Below are 26604 nucleotides of genomic sequence, written 5' to 3' on the forward strand. Positions count from 1 at the left end.
TTGCAGCTGCTCTATTGAGCTTTTTGCAGTATGTTTGTATTTTTATTTCAATAAGTATGTGTATGTATTTCCTTTCCAAAGAAAGTATGTGAGTGGAATAGAGGTTGTGCTTGTGGTGGTGAGTGAAAAGAGAGTCAGTTGTAGCACAGACAAGGACACCCTTCTGATGTGGTTTTGGGCCCGTGGTGTCCAGCTGAGGAGCTGAACCATTGCAGGCTGCAGTGGGTGCACAATGTTGTGGTGCTCTGAGGATGAGACTGCTTTGGGAATCATTCCCACCTGTGCAAGACATTCCCCAGGCAGACAACAGCAGCCTGTCCTTTCCCTTGACCAGGGGTGTCAGATTGGGGGTGACCCAGGGGTGTCAGATTGGGGGTGACCCAGGGGCTGGCTGCCTCCAGCTTGAGGAGCAGCCGTGGATGGTGAGAGACACTCGCTGCTGTGAGAGGGTGTGACTGTCACCCAGTGAGTGTGTAGTCTAGCACAGGGCCCCAGAGCTGCTGCTTTCTGCCTGAGCTGACAGGGTCTGGCAGCTGGTGTTTGACCCATAATTCTTCACCTTCAGCCATCTGTACATAATCCCACAGGTAGAGCGTTTCTCCTTCCCCTTCTTTGCATTTCAAGTGCAATTCTCTGCTCTAGTCAAGTTTTGCCACACCAGAGTTTGTAACCACTGGGCTGGGGTATAATTGGAAGGGAAAACTCGTCTGCTCTTGTGTCTGGGTGAATCTGTGAGCCCAGGTGTGTGTGATCAGTGGCCAGAGCAGTCACCCCCCTCTCCCTCCCCTGCACGGTGCTCTTTTCTCTACCGCCTCAGCTCCCTCCTCCTGACAAGTCAGCTGAGGAACAGTGCATTCATTTGTCTCCAAGGTGGGAGGCTGTAGCGAAGAGCTGAGTAACTTGGAGACCTCAAATTAAGAATGATTCACAGTACACTGCGTGTGTTTCAAACCCAATGTGTCTGAAATTTGAATGGGGAGGGAGGGGGAAGGGGGGACTTCAACACTCTGGTCCTTAAGCTGACAAACTGTGCACGAAGCAGGGTGCACAGAAGGATGTGGGGAGGAAGGGGACAGCAGCCCCAGGGAACTGAGCAGGGTTTGGAGGACCTGTACCCTTGTGGTTGGTGTGAATTGTATAAATGGCGGTGGGCACCCCAGTGTGCCCGTCCTGTGTCCTGTGTCCTGGAGGCATCCGCTGCTGGGCACGGGCTGGCGTGCTCCGGGTGAAATCCATGGAAGGCACGCACAGTTTGCAGGGACATCCATCTCCAGGCCATGCTCAGTAATGATCCAAGCAGCTGGGCAATTGCCAAAGTGAAGCAGGATACAAGGAATGATGGTAGTGTGTGAAATGAATGTAACCTGAAAGACCGTGCCAAAGCAGCACAGGAGAGTAGGTGAAGTGACTAAAAATGACTGTGGATTCCTGGGCCTGTAATAAAAAACAGTGAAACACTGTGAAAATAGTGCAACAGCTGCACTGGCTACAGTGCAGTGTACAGGAGAGAAGTGATCCAAATTATGTCCCCATCAGAATTTATCCCCCAAACCAAAGCTGGTGCCATGTGTTCTGTCATTTCAGCCTGCACAAACCACCAACAGTCCTTGCTTTATAGGTTGTGTGGTAATAAAAGTAACTCCCCAGAATAATTGATCATCATTTAGTACTTTTCTTCTGAGTCATAAGAAAAGAACCGTGTGACTGTTTCCTCCCCTACAAGCCTAATGTGGATGTTAACTTTGAAACCTAATTTAATGCTAAATGTTATGTTATCTACATAATGCTGGTCACTGCAAGGCAGTGGAGAGAAGGTAGAAGTGAAGACCCTGGAAAAGGAATTTGGAAGTAATAAAGGAAAAAAAAAAGAAGAGAAGGATCAAGTGGAAGAAAAAAGAAAAGAGGGGGAAAAAGGAACATAAACTGCATGGAGGGCACAGCTGTTTGTTATACCAGGGTCACACCACATAGAGACTTGTGATCACCTCTGCTCTGGAGCCAGGCTGGGACTGCTGGGGGTGCTCACCTGGAGAACAGAAGGCTCCAGGGACACCTCAGAGCCCCTTGAAGGGCCTAAAGGGGCTCCAGGAGAGCTGCAGAGGGACTGGGGACAAGGGATGGAGGGACAGGACACAGGGAATGGCTTCCCAGTGCCAGAGGGCAGGGCTGGATGGGATATTGGGAAGGAATTGTTCCCTGGGAGGGTGGGCAGGCCCTGGCACAGGGTGCCCAGAGCAGCTGTGGCTGCCCCTGGATCCCTGGCAGTGTCCAAGGCCAGGCTGGACATTGGGGCTTGGAGCAGCCTGGGACAGTGGAAGGTGTCCCTGCCCATGGCAGGGGGTGGAATGGGATGGGCTTTAAGGTCCCTTCCAACCCAAACCATTCCATGATCTGTGATGAGTAACACTGGGCTTTGTGCAGCGGTTACACTGTGTTGTGTTGTTGCACTGAACACACAACTTGACTCTGCCCTCCTCGAGACTGGAGCATTGTGCCAGCCTAGTGATGTATCCAAAAACCAAGGCTGGAATCAGGATTGCCTTGTGGCTTCCTTGGAAGCGTGAGACACGTGGTTTGACAGAGTGCAAATGAGAGCTTGGCTTGTCTGCATGTCTTGGTCTGGCAAGGCTGCCTTAATTCTGTTAACCTTTCAGAGAGTCATTAACATCTAATCACCAACTCTGGTTGCACAACCTTAACTTTACACTGACTGTTTTGCATGGATTTTGGATGCTGGCCTGCCTGCTGCATGGCAAAGGCAAGAGGAGACATTCCCATGTGTTTCTGCAGGGTGCTGAAGTTTTGGCCTTTGTCTTTCTTGTGGAGCAAACTCTCAACTTGTGAGCAGCTGGGACATCGCCTGCAGCACCTCCAGGTCATCAGCAGCACCAAGAAGGCTCAAAACCAAAATCAGCTGATGAGGTATGGAGTACATGTAAAGTTAGGTGTGTCTTGGCTCTATTCCTGTCTCCTGTGGGGAACCCAAACTGTGGATCCCATGCCTGGACAGCACTAGGTCCTCACTGCACCCTATCATGTTGCTCTACTCCCTGCTAGTTTACACATCTTTACTCTGCACTGTATTTGTATGCATATATATTTGTATCTTTATATGTTAATTATGCTTTTTGCCAGATACCTGCCTTTATCCCTAGCCTGGGAAAGGCAGCTGGGATATTGCACCCCAAAAACTTGTACTGCACCCATGTGTGAGTGCTTTGCTGTCACTACTCCCACAGGCTCATTGCTTTCACATGTGCTGCTGTCAACCACTGCCATCCATCAGTGTTCAGTGGCACTTTCCATAAGAGCAGAAAGGTTTAAATGCTCCCCTCTTTCACCCACTCTTTTGGGCGAGCTTTTTGTGCAGAAACTGCAGACCAGAGACTCCACTTACACTGTTAGAACAGTAACAAAGTGTAAGAGAAAAAGCAAACATGCAGCACAGTGAGAGGAACAGAGCAGAGATCTGAGACAGATATTGGATGCCCTACGGCTCTTCCACCGCCAGTCTTGTTCTGTGTGGTTCTCTGATCCTGCAGTAATAGACTCCCAGGGAACACTTAAAATAGATTAGCAGATTTGAAGGCCAAAAGTAACTGTGATTGTTTAATCTGATTTCCTGAATAACTCGCGTCATGGAATTCCATTCAGAAACTCAAGCAAGGAAGGGGGAGCTCAGCAGCCCTTCTGGGTTTGTGTATGACCCCAAAACCACTGTTTATGGCCTTGCCTCAGAAAGCCATCTGATCTCAGTGTGGGTGCACCAAGTGCTGGTGCCCTCAGGACTGGTAATTGGTAAATCCCCCTGAGTGGGTATGTACCTTTCTGTCTAACATTCCTCTTTGTGGCTTCAATCCCCTCTTTGCTCCCTGCTAAGAAAGCTTTTGTGGTGTGGCAGGTTCTGAGCAGCTCCATGTTTAGAATCATGGAATCACAGAATATCCTGAGCTGGAAGGGACCCACGGGGATCATCCAGTCCAGCTTCCAGCCCTGCACAGACACCCCAACAACCCCACCCTGGGCATCCCTGGCAGCGCTGTCCAAACGCTCCTGGAGCTCTGGCAGCCTCGGGGCCGTGCCCATTCCCTGGGGAGCCTGGGCAGTGCCCAGCACCCTCTGGGGGAAGAGTCTTTTCCTAATATCCAACCTGACCCTGCCCTGGCCCAGCTCCAGCCGCTCCCTGGGTCCTGTCCCTGTCACAGATCGGAGCTGCTCCTCAGGAGGAGGCTGTAAACAGCTGTGAGGTCTCCCCTCAGTCTTCCCCTCTCCAGGCTGAACAAACCTGTCCTGTGCTTGGCCACAGAATGAGCAGCACACCAGTGGACGTGAAAAGATTCTGCAATTGTTCCTCTTCAGTGAGTTGTCGTGGTGTCCCTGGGACATTAAAGGTGCTACATAAGCAAAGCCAACAACTGTCATTGAAACATTAAGCACTGCCCTTCCTTTTTCTCTCGCTCTGTTTCTCTCTACCCTGCCTGCAGGAAAGCCAACATCTTTGTCTCTCTGCTGATTGATGTGGCCCTGGGGATACTGCTGATGTCGTGGCTGTACAGGAAGAACCGCATTGGTCACCTTGCTGACACTCTCATCCCTGTGGCTGATGTAAGTGGCCAAATCTGATCCCCTTTCACCTGCTCTGGGCACTGCCCAGCTCTCGATGCCTGGGGTGGTTGTAAGGAGGCAATGCCTCACACACAAGGGTTTCGGAGAGACCTGTGTGAAGTCATGCAAATTAGGTCTTCTCAAGAACAGTGAAATCTTCAAATCAAGCCTGTTGGGGCTGCTCAAAAGAAACTCAACTCTGCTTTGCATGTGCTGTGAATAGTAATTAGATGTTTATGGGAGGGCTCCTCCAGCTCCTAAAGGAACAATTATGGCTTGGACAGAGCTCTGCAGCTGCAGGTTGGGTGGTTATGGAGGCACAGTGCTTTTATTTTTTTCCAGAGTCAACAGAAAGTGTCCTCAGGTTGTTGCTATATGAATTGTGGTGAAAAAAAGCCATAACCTGGGTTGAATCTGATTAACTGCTGGAAAGTCAAACATGATAAGCAGTGTAGCTGTGCTTGTAAAGGAGTTTCGTGGGGAAGTCCAAAGGCTTTGCTGGTCAGGGTACAAACACCTGAACTCCTGCCTAAGAGCTCTGGGGTATGGATGCTAAACTAGGAAAACTTGCTGTGTCTTGTGATTTTCTTAAACATAACTCCTCTTGCCCACTGAGATCCCTCAACATCAGCAGAAATTCACGGATAGCAAGTATGACTCACACTGTCCTGCTCTTCTGGTGGTTCATTTTAGGTGCAGAGCTCCAGTATATCTGTTTAGTGGCAGTAAGGAACATATAATGTACTTCAGAGGCTGGAGACCAGACCACTAATCTGAGGTCAGCTCTGTTTTAAGAGCTTCTGTGTCTTGGGAATACATGTGCAACCAGTTTTGAGCCCTGCCATGCAGCTGCACAGCCTAATCCTTTCTCTGCCCAGTTTGCTTTCATTTCTGAATGGGTCTTTCCATTGGTTTCTTTCTAGCAGCTGGAGAATGTCTTCTCTCTGCTCTTTCTCCAACTTCTTGGCTGGGAAGAATTTAAATCTGATCAGAGAATTCCAGCAGCAGTTTATTTTTCCTATTTATGCCACATTTCCTGGGAAGAGCACACATTTCCCTTGACAATGATCTTCTTGGTCCATGTCTAACTCCTTAATGATTACAAGGTCTCTGATCATTCTTGTACATGCTGGACTTTCAGAAAGCAGGTATGGAGTGTCCAGCATAGCTGTGGATCAGGATTATTGCTGGTTTTCTTACCATTCATAGTCAAACTTTTAAGGACAGCATGTTCTAAGGATTGCTGCAGACACTACTCAGCAGCAGTGGTGGGTAGGAAGAACCACATTTGTTGCAGGACACTTGCTCTTGGTTTTGAGCTCTACACTGCAAATATTCCTCTAAGCCTTATTCCTACATCTTTTCCCTTACAGATATTTCAGCTGGAGAAGTCTGAGTTCTTTAGAGCTTTCCCTTTGGGATTACTGCAAGTGCCCAGCTCTCAGAAATCTGATTTCTTAACAAGTCTGCAGGGAAGTGGCTTTGGCTGCATTCCTGGTTGCACAGGTGGCTCTGGGAGGGATTCCATCTGCCCAGTGTCTTTGGCAGATGGACGCTCTCCGTGCTCAAGGTGTGTCCAACCCCAGCACCTGTCCTGGCCAGGCTTGCTTGTGAGGGTTGCTTGTTTGTTCCTCTTTCAGTAATTTAGCTCATCTGTCACTCAGCTTTTGCCTCATAGTGTCAGCTGTCTTCAGCAAGTCTCCTCCAAGTGTGGACTGTTACCTGGCTATCACCAGGAGCTGTTTGTTTTCTTTCCTGGAAGTGCTGACTCCTCCGTGTCTGGGGGGGCTGATAGCCAGTCAGTGCCTTTCTTCCTTGTTTTTCCAGGCTTATCAGTTCAGGCCACTCACAACTCTTCTTTTTTCCAGCCTTACTTTCTTCTTTCAGTCATATGAGATTGTGGACATAAAATCATTTGGAGTCCTTTTACTGCCTTTGCTGGGCATTGATTTATATTCATTATGTGCAGGCCTTAAAAAAGGCAGATCTGAGTGATCCCAAAATATACCAATGACTTCAGCATGTGGTGTGCAAGCCAGCACCACTTCTTTTCCAGTATGACAGCAAAATCTCCCCTCAGCCATTCAGCAGTAGGTTTCCTCTCTGCTGCTGAGTGTCCATCTGGTCTGCATTATTCCCATCACTGGGCTTTCTCAAGTGCTTGTGTGTTGCCAAGTTCAGTAACTCAGCATTCCCTGTGTGCAGAGAGCTCCTGTTCCTTCCCTAACACTCTCCTGCTTTGAGCTGTGCCCAGATCTGCTGATGGCATTGACCCTACACCTCTGTGTCTGTTGGTAAATAAAACATTGGATATCTCATTTCTCCCAGAGGCTGCTGGGCACTGCCCAGGCTCCCCAGGGAATGGGCACGGCCCCGAGGCTGCCAGAGCTCCAGGAGCGTTTGGAGAATGCTCTCAGGGTTGCCCAGGGTGGGATTGTTGGGGTGTCTGTGCAAGGACTTTGATGATCCTGATGGGTCCCTTCCCACTCAGGATATTCCATGGTACTATTATAGTAAGATTGTTACATATAATAAAGCCATATACATAACCTCACTTTAACCTTATTGATTTTAATATTGACAGGCTAACCTTATATAACACATAACCTTATTGGTTTGATTGATTGATTTTAACATTGACAAAATCCCAACTGTGTGGGGCCTGGATACAGTGCTCGGGTTTTTTCCACCCAACATCTCTCTGGAAGGAAGCAGTGCAGGTGGGTTATTTTGACTCTCAGCACTGCCAGGGTCACAAGCTCAGCCTGCTGCCAAGCTGTGTTCCCTGGCCATCCCTTGTCATCCCCTGATAAAATGGACCTGAAATCAGCACGTGGCTGGCAATTGTTGATGCTGCACAAGACATCACTGAGTGCAGCTCCCACTTTCCCAGCGTGCTGTGCTGGCTGTAATAACAAGTTGCTTTTGTCACTCAGTGAGGCAGATGTGATTCAGAGACACCCAGGGAGTAACTGGCAAGGAGCTGTTAGGAAGGACTGATTTTTGAAGCAGGCTTTCAAATCCAAAAATGGAAAACTTGAATAATCTTCCCTCTGTGGGTGCCCTCACAACTCCTACCTTCCTCCTTCCTCTTGATCCCACCAGGCTTCCCAATGGTTCTCCTTGCTTTTGCCTTCCACGAGACAACCTTCTTCCAGAAATACCTGACTCAAAGCACTGCACTGCTTTTAAACAGAACTGCTTATAAACCATCTCCTCTTTTTTTCCCTTCATCTCTTTTATCCTTGCCGATGTCTCTTTTCCCTAAGTTGTAATCTGTTTGAAACAGTTACATATTTATCATAGATTGTGCCTGCAAAAGCATTGCTGGGGCTTGGAGATAATTGGATGTATGTTCCTACTCAGTCCTGTTCCACTGATCCATAAACAAAGCAAGCAGAGAGAACACTTCCTGGAAAATGTTTTTTGATGTTGATTCGTAAAATTGTGTATCTTAGAGCCCCAACCACCTGCAGCAGACACAGGGCAGGTGTGTCTGACAGGGAGAGCTTTGGCTCTGTGTGCTCTGACTTGCACCAGGTAGACCCTTAAAGCTGGAAAAGACCTTTAGGATCACTGAGTCCAACCATCAGCCCAGCACCGCCGTGTTCACCACCAACCCCTGTGCTCAAGTGCCCCCAGGGATGGTGACCCCAGCACTGCCCTGGGCAGCTGTGCCAGGGCCTGACCACCCTTTCAGTGAAGAAATTTTCCCAATATCCAACCTAAACCTCCCCTGGCACAACTTGAGGCCATTTCCCCTTGTCCTGTCCCTGTTCCCTGGGAGCAGAGCCCGACGGTCCCCCCTGAGCCTCCTTTGCTCCAGGCTGAGCCCCTTTCCCAGCTCCCCCAGCTGCTCCTGGTGCTCCAGCCCCTTCCCCAGCTCCACTCCCTTCCCTGGAGCATCACAGTGCCCTGTGTGTCCTTCTCCATCCGTGTCACATCAGCATTAGTCCTCTGCACATGGAAAGTAGGAAGAAGAGCATGACAGTAAAGAGAATATTTCCACAGTGAGCTCATCTAACCCTCGTTAGCTTCAGTCTCTCTTCAGTTTGGTCATGTCCCAGCACCCTGTTATGAAACACTTCCAAACCTCTGTATCTGATTTATTAATATGCCCACATTCAGTATTCATGACTGCAGGAGGAGAATTGGACTCCCAGACACCTTTCCTGATTCTACTTGCTATTGATCAGTCCTAAAATATCTGTCTGGAAAACAACCTGCAAGGTTATGCCTCAGGACTCTGTTTTGAGATGCCTTGCCCAGCTGAATGACAGCAAGGTAGGGCACCTTCCCAGGGCTACATGCCCCTGCCAGGGTTCAGCAGCACCTCTGGGACTGGCAGCCTCCAGAAATACTCACTGCTAAAATCCAGCCTTGCCGAAGGACTGCTTTCAAGCATTTAAATATTTCATTAAAATCCCCAAATGCTTTTTCTAAGTTACCAATCCAACACTTTAAATATTAAAACCAGTCTATTTATAAAGCAGCAAATGCTTCTTAGCCACGGAGGTGAGCTCCATGGGATCCAATCAGCCCTGACTTGCAGTGAGACAGAGGGAAAAGGAAGGAAATAGAAAGACAAGCCTTTTGGAGAAGTTGAAAATGGAACCATTAATTTTGCCACTGCACTAAAAGTAAATGTTTACAAACGCATTTTGCCAGGATCTGTTGGTTAATAAAGAAAATGGAATCATTCCCTGGAAATAATTTTACCTTAGGGAAATTATACATGTGAGTGATAAGGAAAGTAGGCTGCAGTGCATCAGCTTTAGGGAGTGTGGCTTGGTGGTTCTACACATGGGCAGTTTTCAGTGCCCTTCACTTGCATAGGCTTTAAGTGGGATTTTTGAAGACAGGGCTTTTCCTCACAATCTCTGTCCATGTGGGACAGTGTAAGAGGTCACTTCTTCCAGGTATTTTCCCACCTGTTTGCTGAAGGTTATCACTCTCAGCTCCCTCAGTTCAGAGCTTGGTAACTGGAGCTCAGCAATGGTTTCAGCTCAGGGGAGTAGGGCAGGTGTGAAGTTCTGAGGAGAAAAATCACCCAACTGCAAGGGGAGTGTGGAGTAGTGGAGTGGAGAGAGAAAATCAATAAATAACACCAGCCTGGGCTGAAATCACCAGAAAATGTGAATCACAGCCCTCAGTGAAGGGTCTGGAGCACACATTTGAGGTAGGGAGGAACAAGCCCAGAGCTGGTGTTTGGTTTTTTCTGCAGCAGTGAAGTGACAGCACACGGGGCAGGCAGGAGCAGCACGAATCCTGAAACTCAGCACCAGAGTCCTGGGGGAGCTGCAGCTCCAATCCTGGGGTCAGCCAGGAGGGACACTGGAGGGCTGGAGCAGGTCCAGGGAAGGGAGCAGAGCTGGGGAAGGGGCTGGAGCACCAGGAGTGGCTGAGGGAGCTGGGAAAGGGGCTCAGCCTGGAGCAAAGGAGGCTCAGGAGGGACGTCCTCACTCTCCTCAACTCCCTGACAGGAGGGGGCAGCTGGGTAACAAGTGACAGGACAAGAGAAAACAGCCTCAAGTTGCAGCAGGGGAGGTTTCAGTTGGATATTGGGAAAATTCCTTTATGAAGAGGGTGGGCAAGCATTGGAACAGGTTGCCCAGGACAGTGGTGGAGTCACCATCCCTGGAAGTGTTCAAAAAGCCGTGTGGATGTGGCACTCGGGGATGTAGCTTAGTGGTGCACCTGGCAGCATGGGGTTCATAGGACTTGGTGATGTTAGAGGTCTTTTCCAACCATAATCATTTTCTGACTCAGTGATGTGGGGAGGAGCTCCATTAGTGTTTTTCCTCAGTGATTCAAGGCTGCTCCCTTGCTGGGATGCCATGAGTACCTGTCCATGAAGCCTGCAGAGAGTGATAGGCAAGATCAGTGCTATTGCCCAGTACACCACAAAGGATCAAGAAAGTTTGTGCATGAAATACATTTATGTGATTGTGTTTTCTACCCTGCTCTAAACACAGATTGTTTATAAAAATTCACTCTTTTTTGCCCAGTAGTGCACTGCCATCTTCCCCCCTTTTAAAATCCTGACAGCCTTCCCCAACTCATCTCTGACTTTTCACCAGATTGTCCCCAGAAGTGGATTTGTGCACCAGCATTTGCCATCTATTTCCAGAACCCTCATTACCCCAATAAATCCCACTGTGCAAGCCTTCCAGAGGTGACACAGCTCCATGTTCCCAGCACAGAGACCACTGAAGCAGTTCAGGTTCCTCTCAGCTGTTGTGTTTGATTCAGTAAGGACTTTAATAAAGTTGCATTTCTGATTTAAGTAGTCATCTGTAAAGCAGGTGTTTGGATTTTTTCCCATTGCTTTGAAGGTTGTGGTGGAATACTTGAGGGGGCAGCAATTGCAGTGCACTGGCCCTGTTCAGTGTGGTTGCAGTCTTTTCTCTCCATGGCCTTGCTTCCTTGTGTTTGCAGCACGTGGCTGAAGAGCTGCAGGACCTGCTCCAGTGGCTGATGGGAGCACCAGCTGGACTGAAAATGAACCGAGCCTTGGATCAAGTTTTGGGCCGCTTCTTTCTTTACCACATCCATCTTTGGATCAGTAAGTGAAATTGTTTAACTTTCCAGCCTCCCTTTTCATCTCTTCCCTCTGAGTGTTTAATGTTTGCCTAGAGGTGAGTAATGAATCAAAATGCACTTCTGCAAGTACAGACTTGTCTGGGAGTCTTCCTGCTGTGGGAACTGAAGCCAAAGTTGGATTCCCACACAAGGAATTCATCCATATTAAAGTGCTGGTGTAATGCTCTGCAAGAAGTGCAGATCCTGCTGGGGCTGTTACTTGCTGTCACTGGTGGTGAGTGTCCAAGGGAAGGCACTGCTATGAGGTCTTTTGTAGGGTTTCGTGGTCTTTGCCATGTGAGAGGCAGCTCTTGGGACAGGGATGAGAAATATGCAGGGATGCAAATGCCAGCCCTGTCCTATCACCGACTTCAGTTTAGTGCAATTTTATTGTTTCAGGTCCTTCCTTGAAATAACACACCCCTGTTATCCTTGGTGGAGGAGTACAGGCATGATGAACATGAACTCCATAGTTATTATACTGACTTACTTTGTTCACCAGTCAAGTATGGTCTTGTTTCTGTGACTTTGCCCCACTTTGGTGATGAAAGAGACTGTTTGTCCACACTGCTTTATTTTACAAAAGCCATATGAGGTGGCTTTTGCGGGAAGAGCAGAAAAACAGGAATGGTTTTGGTAAAGGTTGATGTGAACAGTTAAAAAGGTACTTAAGAACCTGGACACAAATGTAGAAAATCAAATGTTACATCCCTGGAAGTGTCCAAGGCCAGATTGGATAGGACTGGAAACAACCTGGTCTGGTGGAAGGTGTTCCTGCCCATGGCAGGGGGTTGGCACTAAATGGTCTTTAAGGTCCCTTGCAACCCAAACCATGCCATGCTAATTCCATGAAATCCCATGTGGAGAAAGGTGACTGCTGTGTTCAAGCTAAGCACACTCCTCCCCATCCTCCCAGTGCTGCCCCACCTTGAGCCAGAAACTTTGGCAGAAAGAGAGTTTTTGTTGGCTCTCCTAAAGAGAAGATGACATCTAAAGGAGTTTTCCAGCTTCACTTCCATGTTTTCATGGCTCTGATTTCTGGAGCAGTGTTCTAGGGCGAGGGGAATCAGCCTTTTGAGAGGGTCAGGTGGGAGATAACCCAGTCAAACACTGACCCTCTGCCATGTCCACCAGGCTACATCCACCTGCTGTCCCCCTTCATTGAGATGATCCTGTGGTACGTGGGGCTGTCGGCTTGTCTGGGCCTGACCGTGGCTCTCTGCATCCTCTCTGACATCATTGCACTCCTGACCTTCCACATCTACTGCTTCTATGTCTACGGGGCCAGGTGAGTCCCCCTCCCTCTCTGGGGTTTGCTTGGAAACACCTCAGGCCATGGTGAAGCATTCAGTCCTGGTGTAGTTCTCCTGAATTCAGTTTAACCCACAATTAATTTCTTGCAGTCTTTTAAGCCTGTAGAAATGATGGCCGCAGTAGTACAAGCAGCCTACCTTTCATTTCTCCTGCATTTGGATATTTATCTGTCATGGTAGTGACCTGGAAAGATAAAACTGCGTGGCAGGCAGAGAACAAGAAAGCAGCAAGCAGCTCACCCCATCCCTTTGATTCAGCCTCGGAGTTCTCTCCTCAGTTGCATCCTGCTGGAGATACGGAGGGGAACTGGAAAAGAGGAGGAGAGGAGAACCCCTGTAGTTTTGGAGAAGCCCCAAAATCCCAGTCTCTGCCCTGCTTCAGAGGTCCTTGCCTGCACTGTGGAGCACAGATGGCAGGTTTGGGGTCACAGGGGGTCTGTGACACTCTCCTGGTGTCATTGTCTGGAGGGTCCCGTGGCCTGAGAGCTGGGCAAAGGCTCTGAATGAGTAGGGGGAGTGCAGAGGGCTTTGTTGGGGTTCCTGTGCAAGAGGTGCCCATCACTGTGCTCTGCTCCTGCTCTCCTCTAACTTGTGCTGCACCAAGGAGTCCCACAGGCCACAGGATGTGTTTGCCAGGGAGGTGGGATACAAGAGATAAAGGACCTTTTGCCTTATAAGGTACAGAATGGCCATTGTCCCTCCTCAGGCTTTACTTTGCAAACAACACAAGAAATAGTAAATCTTTAGATCTGGGTAGTTTAGGGAATGGTTGGAAATATTGAGACCCGATTTATGAGCCGGATCTGTTGTGAGCATAGGTCTTACACCCAGCATCAGTAATGTCAGGAGTGGGAGGTCTCTTCTCAACACCTCTAATTACTGGAATTTCTGTGTTGGTCTGTGAGGAGTGGCCTTGCTCATCCTAGTTGTGCAGAGTGGTAGTAGGAAGTAGGAAAAGCATTTTCTCAGCTGTTTGCTCTTCCCTGGAGCTGCAGGGAGCCAGCCCACCAGTCTTGTGTTTGTCAGAAGTATAGAGAGCTGTGCGCTGTTACTGTGGAGAGCCAGGAAGAGTCAGCAGCCACCGCAGCCACCACAGCCCCTTGAATTCCTGCGGCTGGCAGGAGGAAGAATTTGCTGGTCCAGGTGCTGGTGAAGCCTGAGATCCCCTTCTGGGGCAAACAGCAGAGTGAAACGAGGGCAGGCGTGTGTGTGCAGGCAGCAGGGCAGGTGCGGCAGGTGCCACTGCAGCAACACCCACTGGGTGTCATGTCGGGGTGCAGGGAGAGCGTGGCCTTAGTCAGAGCCATGGGCAGGTGTGTGCCAGAACTTGGAGGAGTTGTCCTGGGCTCCCTCCTGCCTAGGGATTAGTGCACCAAGCTGTGCCTGCCAGTCTGGAGGCACCCTGCCAATTCCTTGAAGCAGTTGGTGTTCCTCAAACCAGATTCTTCTCTTGGATGAGACTCCTTGCCTCTGCTTTCACATTGCTGCTGTGAAATCTGAGCAGCCTCCACACCTTAGCTAGCCTAGTTTGCCAGTCTGGCTTTCGTAGCTCAGGCTTTCTCAGACTCTGTTCTGCCCCACACATTGGCCATGTACCCTTTCTTTACATCCCTGTATGTTGGCACAGCTGCCCAGGGCTCTTTGTGCCTCCTCTCCATCCCAAGGCTCTTTCTTCCTTGATGTTATTCCATAAAGAAGTGTCTGTTTCCCACCCCTTGTCACCCCAAGTTTCCCTCATTGTTGTCATCTTTCTGTGAGGGAAGTAGCTCCAAGTCTCACAGCACCAAGTTCTGAAAGCCTGAGGAAGGGGTGCAGTAGGGGCCACCAGGCATTTCAGTGATCTCTTCCCACTCTTAAGGATTTTTGGAGCTGTGGGTTACCAGAGAAGCTGCAGGGGCTCCACTCCTCCCCCTTGTATCTCTGTGCTGCAGAGGCACAGTTGCCTTGCAATGGACTCAGGTGTGGGGGTAAGACCTTGGCCAGCCCTGTCTGCAAGGGTGTGAAGGCAGGGGAAGGGACAGATCTGACCTGGGGAGACACAGGTGAGCTTGGGGAAATAAGATTGCTGGTTCTTTTCATAGAACCATGGAACAGTTTGGGTTGGAAGGAACCTTAAAGCCCATCTCATTCCCACCCCCTGCCATGGGCAGGGACACCTTCCACTAGCCCAGGCTGCTCCAAGCCCCAATGTCCAGCCTGGCCTTGGACACTTCCAGGGATCCAGGGGCAGCCACAGCTTCTCTGGGCACCCTGTGCCAGGGCCTCAGCACCCTTTTGCTGCAGGGAAGGTGTTGCCATGAGGCTGGTGATTGCTACAGCCCCAGGGCATGGCCTGGCCATTGCCCTCCAGTGGCCCAGAGCTGGCTGCAGTAGCCCCCGTGCCAGGGGCCAGCCCAGATAGGGTTGACTGAGCCATGAGTCTTTATCTGCATCATTCCCAGTGGGTTTCTTTTGCCACCCCTGGCTCTGCAGGTGGGTGAGTGGGCATGGGGCTGTGATGGTGACAGCTGGGTGGTGCTGGAGCTGGGCACTGCCCGCTGTGCTGCACAGAGTCTTCTCTTTGCTCAGGCTCTACTGCCTGAAGATCTACGGCCTGTCCTCTCTGTGGCGCCTGTTTCGGGGCAAGAAGTGGAACGTGCTGCGGCAGCGGGTGGATTCCTGCTCCTATGACCTGGACCAGGTAGTGCCACGGCCCCAGGGACACCCCAGGGCACTGCCCACAGGGATGGCCTCCCATCCTGCTCTGACTGATACTGGGACAGAGCCACGGGAGCCTTTGTGGTGCCCAGAACAGGAACATACCCCGACACTGACTCCATGGCTCTTCTGCTACCTTAGAGCACTCCTTGACTGCCCTGCAGCACCCCTACATTTCCCTGCACCCCTTCCCTGCCCCCCAGCACCCCTTCCTTACCTGCAGCGGCCCTTCCCTTCCCTGCACTCTTCCCCTTCCCTGCAGCACCTCTTCCCTGCCCTGCACCCCTTCCTTGCACCCCTTCCCTACCCTGCACCCCTTCCCTGCTCTCCAGCATCCCTTCCTTGCCTTCCAGCACACCTTCCCTTCCCTGGACCCTTTCCCTGCCCTCCAGCATCCTTTCCCTGCCCTGCACCCCTTGCCTGCCCTCCAGCATCCCTTCTCTTGCTCAGAGGGCCAAATTCTGGCAAGTACAGAATTGCCCTGAGCACCTGCCAGGCACCCAGCAAGCTGTGGTGGGTGCTGCAGATGCTGGCAGCTCCCGGAGGCTGGAGTGGGAATGGGGGAGGGATGGAGGCAGTTGGAAATGTGGTGCCCAGCAGTGTTGCCACAGTAACAGCCGTGGCAGCGTTTCTATTAAAAGGCCCCGTTTCATTCACGTTGTGCTGGAGCCTGGCCCACACACTCTCACTCAGGCAGAGGCAATTTTTGTGGAGTGCTGTAAGCTCTTTTTAATTTCTGAAATGCCATGCAAAAGTCCAGCAGAGCCTGAACTGCTCCAGGCCAGCAGCTGCAAACATCACTGAAATAATACAATAATATTTGGAAACTTGCAGGGTCAGCGCCTCTCTCTGTTACAGCAGATAACTTTGAGCTTCTTGCACCACAGCTGAGAGCTGATTTTCTGTTTCTTTGGTGATTAAAAGCCTCTGTGCCAGGTTTGCATCAGGGCTCACTCCCTGTGTACTTTGAGGAGAATTCGTTTGGCACTTCAGGCTTCATCCTGCTGCTCTGGAGACCAGTGGGAATTGTGTCGCTGGCCGGGTAGGAAGAGACATTCAAAGCAGACCTTAAAAGACTTTTGGTGGTTTAAACAACTGTGGTGGGGTGACAGGAGAGGGGAGAAACAACTGCTGTGAGGAGAATGGATTGGGTTGTGATCTATTCCTGGTTACATCCCTAAATCTGGGATGCTGATCCACCTCTGTGCCGTGGCTGCTGGGTTATTTTCTTCCATGATGTCCCACAGCCGTGGTCCCTTTTTGCAGAGGTTGCAGTGCCCTGCGCTCCTGTGGCCTCTCTGTTCTGGAAGTGGTGACTGGAAATTGAAGAGTCAGGTCCCTGTTTGTTACAAGTCTGAGTTTCTCCCACTTGGAATTATTTAGACCTACGCCAACTGGGCTGGCCCAGAGTAAAAATAACTTTTTCTGTGGGCAGTGGAGCTAATGACACCTGCTTCCTTCGGGATTTTTCTCCTTTATCTTCTAAATATTGCTCCCCGACTCCAGCTTCTTCCTCTCTCCCACCTTCCCACTGAGCAAGAGGCAGAATTTCTGTGGCTGGACAGCTCAGCCAGTTGCTGACTTGGGGAATGTGTATCACCCAAATTCTGTCAGGTTTGCACCAGGTGCCTGCACTGCTGAAACAAGGAGGAGCAGAAGTACCTATCAATTCTTTACAGAATTCCCATTCAAATTACCACTTCTTTTTCTTTTCCACATTTTTCTGATCAGTGGCTCTAAAACTTTTGGGGACAGAGAGTGGAAAAATTGCACTATCATGTAAATCTTGTTTCCTAAGGAAGCTGGCCTGAAATGGGAAATCTTGAATGTTGTCTATAAAGGAAAAGTGCTGTCAGGATCCAGCTTTTATTTATCTTTCCAAATGTACCCCCATAATAAGGAATTTTGAAGAAGGCCCAGTGAGAGGAGAAATACTGAAAATATCCAAGGTAACAGCATCATTATTCACATAGGCAACATGAAAACACATTAAGGAGTCCTGCAAACTTCCATTGCCTCAGAGTCTCCTATTCTTTATTTGTAATGTATTTTATTTTGCCATTGCTCTGCTCATGATTGTGTTTCCTTTTTCCCTAGTTATTTATTGGCACTTTGCTGTTCACAATCCTGCTGTTCCTCCTGCCTACAACTGCACTGTATTATTTGGTGTTTACCCTGGTAAGATTTAACCCTTGAAACAAGTCAAACTCTCTTCTGAGATAGTAAAAAATGGTTTCCTAGGCGTTTATGATCATCCATAAAGAAAATAAAAATTTAGGTCTCTTAGGAAGGATTCTCACACAGCTCATGTTTGTGTTTTTCCAAAGGGAATTCCCAGCAAATCCTGGCCAGCAGGAAAAGCTGTTCCCCTCTCTTTCTCTCAGAAGCTGTTTTTTTATCTTTCCATCCACATCTGTGGTGATGGCCCCTCTAGTCTGATCCAGAACTTTTTTTTCAGGGAATTAACTTGCTGTATTAAATGTTTTCAGCCAAGCTTTCCTCAGAGGCTGGAACTTCTTTATTTTTCTTTTTTCCCCCCCAATATGACCAGTCCTCTCTGTGGTCTGCCCAGAGCCAAATTTTCCACAGACAGTGGCCATCACATGCTTTCAGCAGCTTTTTTGAGCCCTCTCTTTTCAGATGAGCTTGGCAGCAGAAAAGAACTGCAGTGTGACAAAAGGAGGTGCTTTAGTCAGGGACAGAAAACACAGAGCAGGAAGCTCATTTCTGCCTGCTCTGCTCTTGCTTAGGCTCTACGTGGGGTTTCTTCAGGCAGAAATGAGCTGCTGCAGCTCACTGTTGGAGAGAGGGAAATTTACATTCACTGGTACATAGTGATGGAGTTGACTCAAAATGGGAGAATTTGGGCTTCCTTTTCAACTATGGCTGTTGAAAGTGGAATAGTTCTCGTGTCCTTGCTGGTCACAGCATCCCCAACTCTGGGAGCTTCATTCCAGTTATCCCCTTCAACTGAGGTTGCTGAGGACCCTCACGCAGGGTCTGGATGCTCAGCACTTCCAGACATCACACCTGCTTTGGGAGGCTTTAGCTTAGCACACAGCAGTGTCAGATCCCAGCTCAGCTCAGGAATTTACAGCTGTTTCATCTCCTGTTTCCTGAGATTTTCTCTTAAACTGGTTTCTGTAGCTCCGGTTGCTGGTGGTGATTGTGCAGGGCCTCATACGCTTGCTGGTGGACCTGATTGATTCCCTGCCTCTTTATTCCCTCATCCTTCGCCTCTGCAGATCCTACAGGCTCGCAGGTGAGTCCCTCAGCTCTGCCCCTGCAGCACTTCAAGTATTTTGCATTATGTGCTTGATTTTGGTGCACTGGGTCACTCCTGAATTGAAGATGCAGTGGGGGTAGGAAAGAACCCAAGGCTCAAGTCGTGCAGGTGTCCCTACTGTGAACCAGTTCCTGCAAGGAGCAGGATGAGGATGTCAATGGAAAGAAATCTGAACCTGAAGCAGAATTAGGAGCACCTTTACAAAGCCCTTGGCCACTAAAAGTGACATCCAAACAAGCCCCATATAAACGAGCTCATCTTTTATTCTAGTTCTGGACTGCCAGGTCAGGTAAAACTTCTGCGAGCCAAACGTGGCATGGAGCTGTGTCAGGGGAGGTTTTATATCCAGGGATATCAGGGAAAGGCTCTTTCCCCAGAGGGTGCTGGGCACTGCCCAGGCTCCCCAGGGAATGGGCACAGCCCCGAGGCTGCCAGAGCTCCAGGAGCGTTTGGACAGCGCTGCCAGGGATGCCCAGGGTGGGATTTGGGGTGTCTGTGCAGGGCCAGGGGCTGGACTGGATGATCCCTGTGGGTCCCTTCCAAACCAGGATATTCCATGATTCTGTGAAACAGGCTCATAACCTTGGGTGTTCGGGCTCTGAAACAAGCCAAATCACAAAAATACTTGGAATATCAGCTGTTCCAAAGGGCTGGATCTACAGTGGTTGCAAATCAATGGAGCTCCTTCAGTTCTATGCTGACTTTGACTGACTGAAGCCCTGACCTGAGGTGTTTGGGTTAATTTCAAAGCTCTGGGCAGAGTTCAGATAATCATTCCCTTTTTGAGACTAATCTGTCACCATTTGGAAGCCAGACATTGTTTTTCCATTTTGGGTAACCATAAACCATGGCTGGCACCAGAGTAAGGACTCATTTTGGAATGCCTTTGACTGTCCACAGCTATGGTTAATCTAGTTACAGTCAAGCACATCTAAATTATTATCTCCCATCCTTTTAAAGAGCATGCAGCAGGAATTTAGCATAGAAGAAAGAGCTTGATCATCAGTAAACCAAGGCCAGTCATCAAAGGCAGAGGAAGCTTGAGGCAACCTCAGCAGCTTTGTCTGCTGGAACACTGCCAGGCTCAGTTTTGGGAAGGTAGAGCTGAGCTGTGTTACCAACTCTGTTGCTTTTCCACGGGAGCCTTGAGCAGGTTCCTATGAATTTCCTGGCAGAAACATCTTAAAGCCTTCAGGGCTGTCTCTGGGGAGCAGGAGATGCTGCTGAAGAAAACTGACCCAGTAATGAGCAGGATGTAGGGCAGGAGGAAATCTTGGTGCCACTGAGAGGTGTAAGACCACAATTTCCTTTAGGTTATGTAAGGCCACAGGTTACTTCTCCTCATTCCTGTTCAGCCAGGTCTCTGCTGCAGGAAACGAGCCCCCACCCAAGCAGGGGATTGTCCTCTCAGCTGAGTTCCTTAACTGGCACTGCAGTGCCCTGGTGCCTGTGAGATGAAGAGGCATCTCCGAGCATTTCTGCAGCCTGTGTTCCTGCCCCAGCACAAAACCGTGGCGTGGCAACAGGAACAGATGGAGCAGTTGAATCCGATTCAAAGGACTTCAGAGAGTACACATCACATGGTGTCCTCACTGCTGAGGTGCTGCCTCCCTTGTCGGGCTCAGAACTTGGATAAGACATCTTCTGGCAGGTGTTAGGGCAGCTGATCTTACAGGCACCATCAGGATGGTTCTACCAACATGAATGGATAGTTTTTGCTGGTAGGAAGGGGGTTGAGTTCAGCTCAGTTCAGTTGTGGCATCTGGCCTCCAAGTTGTTTGACAAGTGTCTGAATTGACAAAATACTCCACTGATGAAGCCCAGGCCAGGGGTAAGTGGATGATCCATCCACACACCAGAAACTAAATGCATTTTTTCTTTCCACACATCCAAAGTGAAATATTTATGACTTTAAAAAGCCTTTTTTACCCACATCACAGCAGATGTCCTCTGTGCAAGAGTTCTGTGCACCCAGTGTCAGCTCAAGGGGTACCACCTTGGTTGGGATGTGGATTCACAGCATGAAGAAAGGCACAGCAGAGGCTTCAGGGCTCTCAGACTCTGCCCGCACACAGGTCACCAGCATTGTTTGATTGTGAACAGGCCAGCTCGTTTTTCCTGTACTTTGGCTTCCCAGTTTTCACAGTGGAAACAGGTTGGCACAGGTTTTGTTGTGGTTCTGTAGGGCCTGCCATGATTGCTGGAGTCCAAACCAGCAGTGCCCTCGCTTGAGTGTGCTGTCATGTGAAACAAAGCAAATGAGTTCATGTCCTGACCTCTCCTGTGCCACTGACGATTCCTTTTTACAGGAAAAGCAGACCCCTGAGCTCTGGAGTTGGCTGGAAATCACGGAATAGTTCAGGGTTCTTCTGTGCTGGAGTGATCTGCAGGAGCCTGAGCCTTCCTGCTCTTCCTGTGAGAAGGGAACTGCTCAGAGTTCTGAGCTCTGCAGTAGTCTGCAGCTCATTCTAAAATGAATTTATAGCCTTTTTGCGCTTGTATTTTCTTAGAAGTTTGAGACTCTTGAGCAATTAAATAATGTAATTAAGAAATTGTTGGCTGTAGAAGGGAGGTGTGTGGCCAGGACCTACAGAACCAGCATTTGCTGGGAGGATGGAGTGTTCCTGGGATAAGACTCCAGAGTGCTCGACCACATACCTGAACCTTCAGTGCCTGCTTGTTTCTGTCTCTCTCTGACAAAGTCTGCCAGAAAAGTAGTTCCTGGAATGGCTTAGACACTTCCTCATAGCCAAAGCTCTGTGAATCACATTGAGCACTTTGGTCATCCAGCCCATTTGCTTGTTGAGGCCCGGGGTACTCAAACATCTATTTCAAGCCACTGGGGAAGCCCCTCTTTCAATATAATCCAGCAAGATGCAGCTAAATCCCTCCTGTCCTGGACAGAAAAAGCTTTATGATTTGGGGAGAGAGTTTAAACCAGAGCTGTGTGCTAGAGAAAAGCATTCTGTCCCAGGAGGGAACTGTATCATTTTAATTAATTCAAAGCTTGAGGAAAAAGAGAAAACATTTTGGTTTTTCAGTGTGCAAGAGTCACAGAGATACTGCAGCAATGGCACTTACACAGTGAAGAGTTTTATTTCTATTTGTGCTCCTGTCACTGTTTGATCTGTGCCTTAGTCTTTTCTCATCTTCTTACCTGCAGGAAGGAATAACAGGACATGCTTGGCTGGAACAGGTTTGCAGAGATGGATTGGTGGTTTTATTTCTGTGGAGTAATTTGACATCTTTGAAAGAAAAATGCCTCTCTGGTCCAAGCTGTTACCTTTGAAACATTCTATTAAATCTTTGTGTGCACTGTGTCACCCGTGGAATCCAAAATCTTTCCTATTTGTCTTTACAGTATTGGCAATGAGGCAGATCCAAGAGGAAATAGGAAAGTGGCAGGTTTGATGGGGTCAGCCTGTTAAAAACATGTGGATGCTGGGATCAATGGGCAGGGATTGCTTTGAAATGTTTTAATGCCTCCAGGTCAGCCACTTCCCTCCCTGAGGCTGAAAGAGGGACAGATTTGTACATGTGCTCTGTCCACATGAGCATGAATTAATGGTGCCTGCTCCTAAAATGGAGTTCCCATTCTCATGGAAGTTTGGGAAAAGTGGAAGGTTTCTCCAGTCCCTCTGTCATCATCAGGTCTGGCTGGCTGATTCCTAGGCTCTGTGCTTGCTCTAGGACTGGGTTTTCAAGCTGGAGGTGAGAGGGGTTGCTTTTAATGGAGCTGTGTCATCAGGCTTAAAGCATTGTAGAGACAATCCATGATTCCTGTTGCAAATGGGGAACGTTCCCAAATCCAGAAAGGCTGAAGACAATTTCTAGGGAATCGGTGCTCAGCCAACAGCACTGGGCAGCAAATGCATGGTCTGTGCTCCAGGCATTGAACCATGGAATATCCTGAGTGGGAAAAGACCACAAAGATCATCGAGTCCAGCTCCTGGCCCTGCACAGGACACCCCAACAATGCCACCATGGGTTTGGTTTTCTTGTTTTGTGTCTTTGCAGCTGGAGTGAAGTTCAGAGTCCTTGAGCAGCAGGATGGCAAACCTCTGCGGCTCCTTATGCAGGTGAGGCCCCTGAGCAGTCCGTGACAATTCCTTCCCCCCAGAGTGACCCCAGTCCATCCATTCTGCTCCCACTGAAAGGCTCCACTTCAAAATTATCAGCTGTAAAATGCTGAAACAAGGGAAATAATTCCATGTTGCCTTGTGGCTGCTGCTTTCTGTGCTTTTTGATGCCCTGCTTGAGTCCTGTGTTTGGAGAAAATGCAGTGCCTGGATGGTGGGAAGTGAAATGTAGAAGAAGGGGAGGTAGGAGAAACAGAGCAGTGTCACTTCTGGGATTAAGATCTCATGCCATTATCACCTCCTGGCTCTGGGCAGCTTAATGTGACAATTGCTGAACACTGGGAGAAGCAAAAGAAGGCAGTTAAACCATCCAAAGTGAAGCAGCAGGAAAAGCTCTTCCCCTCCAGAGGTGGTGGAAAGCCTTGGCTGCCCCATGACACCAGCAGGACAAGAGCCTGGGCAAGTGAGAGAGGAAAGGGCCTCCTGCTTTTCTCCTGAGTTGCCCTGGTGAGGGGTATGGGCAAAGCTTTCCTGTGCTTTTGCAACCCCCCCTCCATTCCCACACTCTGGCATCAAAGATACTAAAGGAAATTATCTTCTGAGAAGAAATGAGGTGTTGACAGCAGGGAAGTTCTCCTTACACTTTCAGGAGCGACATTTCCATCTCCTGACCCAGCAGGAACACAGCCATATCCCGGGGTGGCTTTTCTTGCTCTCTGTATCCTAAGAGGAGAGGCTGCCAGTAGTGTATAGCACTTATAAAAGCACTTGGACACTGGGGGAGTGTGTGGGAAGGATTGAACTGCAGCTTCCCAGCCCTTTTGCTTTTTCCATCACCGGTCCCACCCTATTTCAGCAAAGGTCAGGCTAGCAGGGAACCAGCAAACCAGCTACTAGCAATTCCAGAGGGAATCCCTGCAACAGATGTCTTCTAGGGCAAAACTAGCATTCTCTAAGCAAGTGTCTTCCCAGCTCTGCCTTTCAGTAGGATAGTGGTGTAAGAACCAAAATCTGCCATCCTCCGTGGCCAGGAGAGTCCAGAAAAAGGAAACCAAACACCAGAGGTGAGGCACAGGAGCTGCTGAGCAGAGGCTTTCACATCAGTGTGTGTGAGAGATGAGGTGGATGGAGTCTTCAGAGGGAAAAGACCACGACTTAAAAGAGCAGAGGCAGTGAGTCATATGACTGTGATGAATTTTCCTTGGACCACTGCAGGAAGATCCATTTTCTATCTGGAATATAGCACAAGTCATCACCTCAAGAGGTGGAAGTGCTGCAGTAGATGTCTGTCCCAGCCTTCTGTTCAAGTAATAATGAGCAGACGGTCAGAAAAGGCATTTTTTGCTCTCTTTGTGCTGGTGGAAATGAAAAATGGGCTTGTGTCAGAAATCCTGCTGAATATCCCAATTTCTGATAGGCCTTTGGAGAGGGCAATCTGAAAAACCTATTTTTAAGTGAAATGCTAAAATTCTTATTTACTGTACATAAATTGTGCCTTTCTGGAGATTCCACGGTGGCTTTGCCCCCTCTCTGTGCAGAACCCTCTTGGAGCAGTGCCTGATGGAAGCAAGGCTGCATGCATGGAGTTACGCCCAAAATAGTTGAAGCTGTAGGGGATAGTCTGAGCTGTCCTGTGGGGCACTGGGAATGGATCAGAAATCAATAATGCTGGCTTTGAGCATTCCCAACCAACTCCTGGTTCAGCCAAGGGATTATTTTTGATTTTTAAGATAGCGTCTCTGGAATGCAAAGTCCAGACCCTGGAGGGGGGCAGAGGATGGGGGATGATATTTCCATTCCAAATGCTGCTTAAGATTCTTCAGGAAGTCTTACATAGGTCACTGTTTTCATTAGTGTTTAAAATAATTTCTTTTGGTGCACAAGAAGAAATATTTCTGGCAGTGTGGCTCAGTTGAACCGATAGCCCAGGGAGAAAACTGGCTTTAAGCTGAAGGAGGGCAGGTCTGGAGTAGATATTAGGAAAAAATTCTTCCCTTTGAAGGTGGGGAGGCCCTGGCACAGGGTGCCCAGAGCAGCTGTGGCTGCCTCTGGATCCCTGGCAGTGTCCAAGGCCAGGTTGGACATTGGGGCTTGGAGCAGCCTGGGATAGTGGAAGGTGTCCCTGCCCGTGGCAGGGGTGGAATGGGATGGGCTTTAAGGTCCCTTCCAACCCAAACAGTCTGAGATTCTGGGATTCTAGGACACAATGAGTTTGATCCATTCATGTACCTTCTGCTGAAAGTCTCATCTTGCCCAGCAATTGCTTTGGAAAGGGTTGAACAACAGAGGAAGGGAAAAGGGAGCAGCTCCATTAGGATGGATATTCTAAGCAGGGTTTGTTATAGCTTTACAGAACTTTCGTAAGGAGAACAAATATTGCCCCTTCACTAATAAATGAGTTTTGCCTGTTTACTTCCATTTGTACCAGGAGAGGCAGGGACATGAATTGCTGTGGGTGTAAAAAGCCCTGGTTACTGCAGGGCCAGTGTTACCCCTGGGTATCACCACTCTGCCCAGGGATGCTTCTCAACCACAAATGTTGTGTCCAGACCTTCCAGCCCACACAGCGGATAGTCAAAGGAACACTCACTGTGTCTCTCCCTTGTAGAGCAGCAGTTCCTGTCCTCCTCCCCCAGCATGTTTGCACTTAAAACACTCTGCTTTGCCTACAGCTGAGGAAATGGGCAGAAACAGTTACTCGGGTTTTATGGCTGCTAGTTCTGGGGACAGGTTTCTTTGGCCTTTTTTTTTTTTTCCCTGTTTACTCTTTCCTTATAATTTTCCCTGCAAGCAGCTGCCCTGGCCTTTTTCCTAAACTTCCTATGGATGCTTCTGTGTACAGGCATTTCCCCCTTCTGCTTGAGCAATCTTGTACTTTGAAACTAATTTGACAAAGGTCTCCAGGATTAATTCTAATGAACTATTAGCTCAACCCCCTTTCCAAGAGCTCCATCTCTGTAGGCACTGGGAGTTCATCCCTCACCACTCCATGAGCTCCAGGCAGCTGAAGCAAGCTGGTGGCACAGGCAAACTCCCAGAAACCCAGATGCTTTTTAGTGGACAAAAGAAATATTCAGCTTTGACCAAGTAGTGACTCTGTGCATGGGTTTTGCTGTCTCGCTTTCCTTTTGTGGCTGGATTCTGTGCTGTGAATTACTGTCTCCTTTCCCAGAGCTGCTTGGTTGGTTCCAGCAGAGCTGAACCCTTTTTCTAGAGAAGGATGTCCTTTCATTCCTCTCCACTGGCCAAGCTTTCCCTGCCTCTGTAAGTCCCCAGCCCTTGGCATCTCTCGTGGTCTGTGCTCTGAGCCCCACCATTTCTGTGCAATCTTTTTGCTCTTTTGGAGACTGTGCTATGCATCCTTTTCATGCATCAGATCTTGGCCACACCGGGTCCGTCCTGTGGACTTCACCTGTCTCCCTGCCCTGAGTGCGTCATTGGGATGAGCATTCCCAAGGTCTAACGTGCCTCTGTCACCCCTTGTACAGTTAATGTGTCTGTTCACATCCCTGTCTTCAAAAGGTCAATGCAGCAACTGGGGACCATAGGCAGAACTTCTGTAGGTACAGGCTTGGGGTGGTGATTGAAGTCAAATTAAAAGAGATGAACTCAGCCAAGGAGACTTAATTGAAAATGGTGATGAGGAGCTCTGTGGTGTGATCCTGTCGTGCTGGGACTTGGTTCCACTGGGTGGTTTCGGGTGATACCAGGTTTAACTTAATGCACAGCTGTGGGCTGAGGGCTCGTAACAGGTACAGCTAAACTGGTCTATTCCAGAGGGGTTCCTGGAGTCCCAGTGCATCCCCAGTGCAGTATTAGATGTAGGTTTAAATTAGATATTAGGAAACATTTCTTCACTGGAAGGGTGGTGAGACGCTGGCACAGCTGCCCAGGGCACTGGTGGAATCACCATCCCTGGAGAAGTTCAAAAGCAGTGTGGATGTGGCATTTAGGGACACGGGTTAGTGGTGGCTTTGGCAGTGCTGGGTTAAGGGTTGGACTCAATGATCTTAAAGGTCTTTTCCAAACTAAAAAATTCCAT

At 49.1% G+C, this 26604-nt stretch overlaps 1 protein-coding gene across 5 annotated transcripts in view; it reads left to right on the plus strand.

Annotated features, from left to right (window-relative positions):
• The window catches only part of PIGQ (phosphatidylinositol glycan anchor biosynthesis class Q), a 38302-nt gene that overhangs the window by 6966 nt on the left and 4732 nt on the right, over positions 1-26604 (plus strand). For 3 of the 5 annotated variants that reach the window (XM_032125990.1, XM_032125993.1, XM_032125988.1), the window contains exons 3-10: positions 2791-2922; positions 4485-4605; positions 11044-11170; positions 12322-12475; positions 15069-15180; positions 17295-17375; positions 18345-18459; positions 22501-22562. In XM_032125990.1, coding sequence (XP_031981881.1) covers positions 2791-2922; positions 4485-4605; positions 11044-11170; positions 12322-12475; positions 15069-15180; positions 17295-17375; positions 18345-18459; positions 22501-22562 — 904 coding nt within the window. The remainder of the gene's footprint in view (positions 1-2790; positions 2923-4484; positions 4606-11043; positions 11171-12321; positions 12476-15068; positions 15181-17294; positions 17376-18344; positions 18460-22500; positions 22563-26604) is intronic. The other 2 variants (XM_032125989.1, XM_032125992.1) reach the window with 2 other exon arrangements.

The sequence above is a fragment of the Corvus moneduloides genome, chromosome 16, assembly GCF_009650955.1.
Source record: "Corvus moneduloides isolate bCorMon1 chromosome 16, bCorMon1.pri, whole genome shotgun sequence".
Taxonomy (NCBI): domain Eukaryota; kingdom Metazoa; phylum Chordata; class Aves; order Passeriformes; family Corvidae; genus Corvus; species Corvus moneduloides.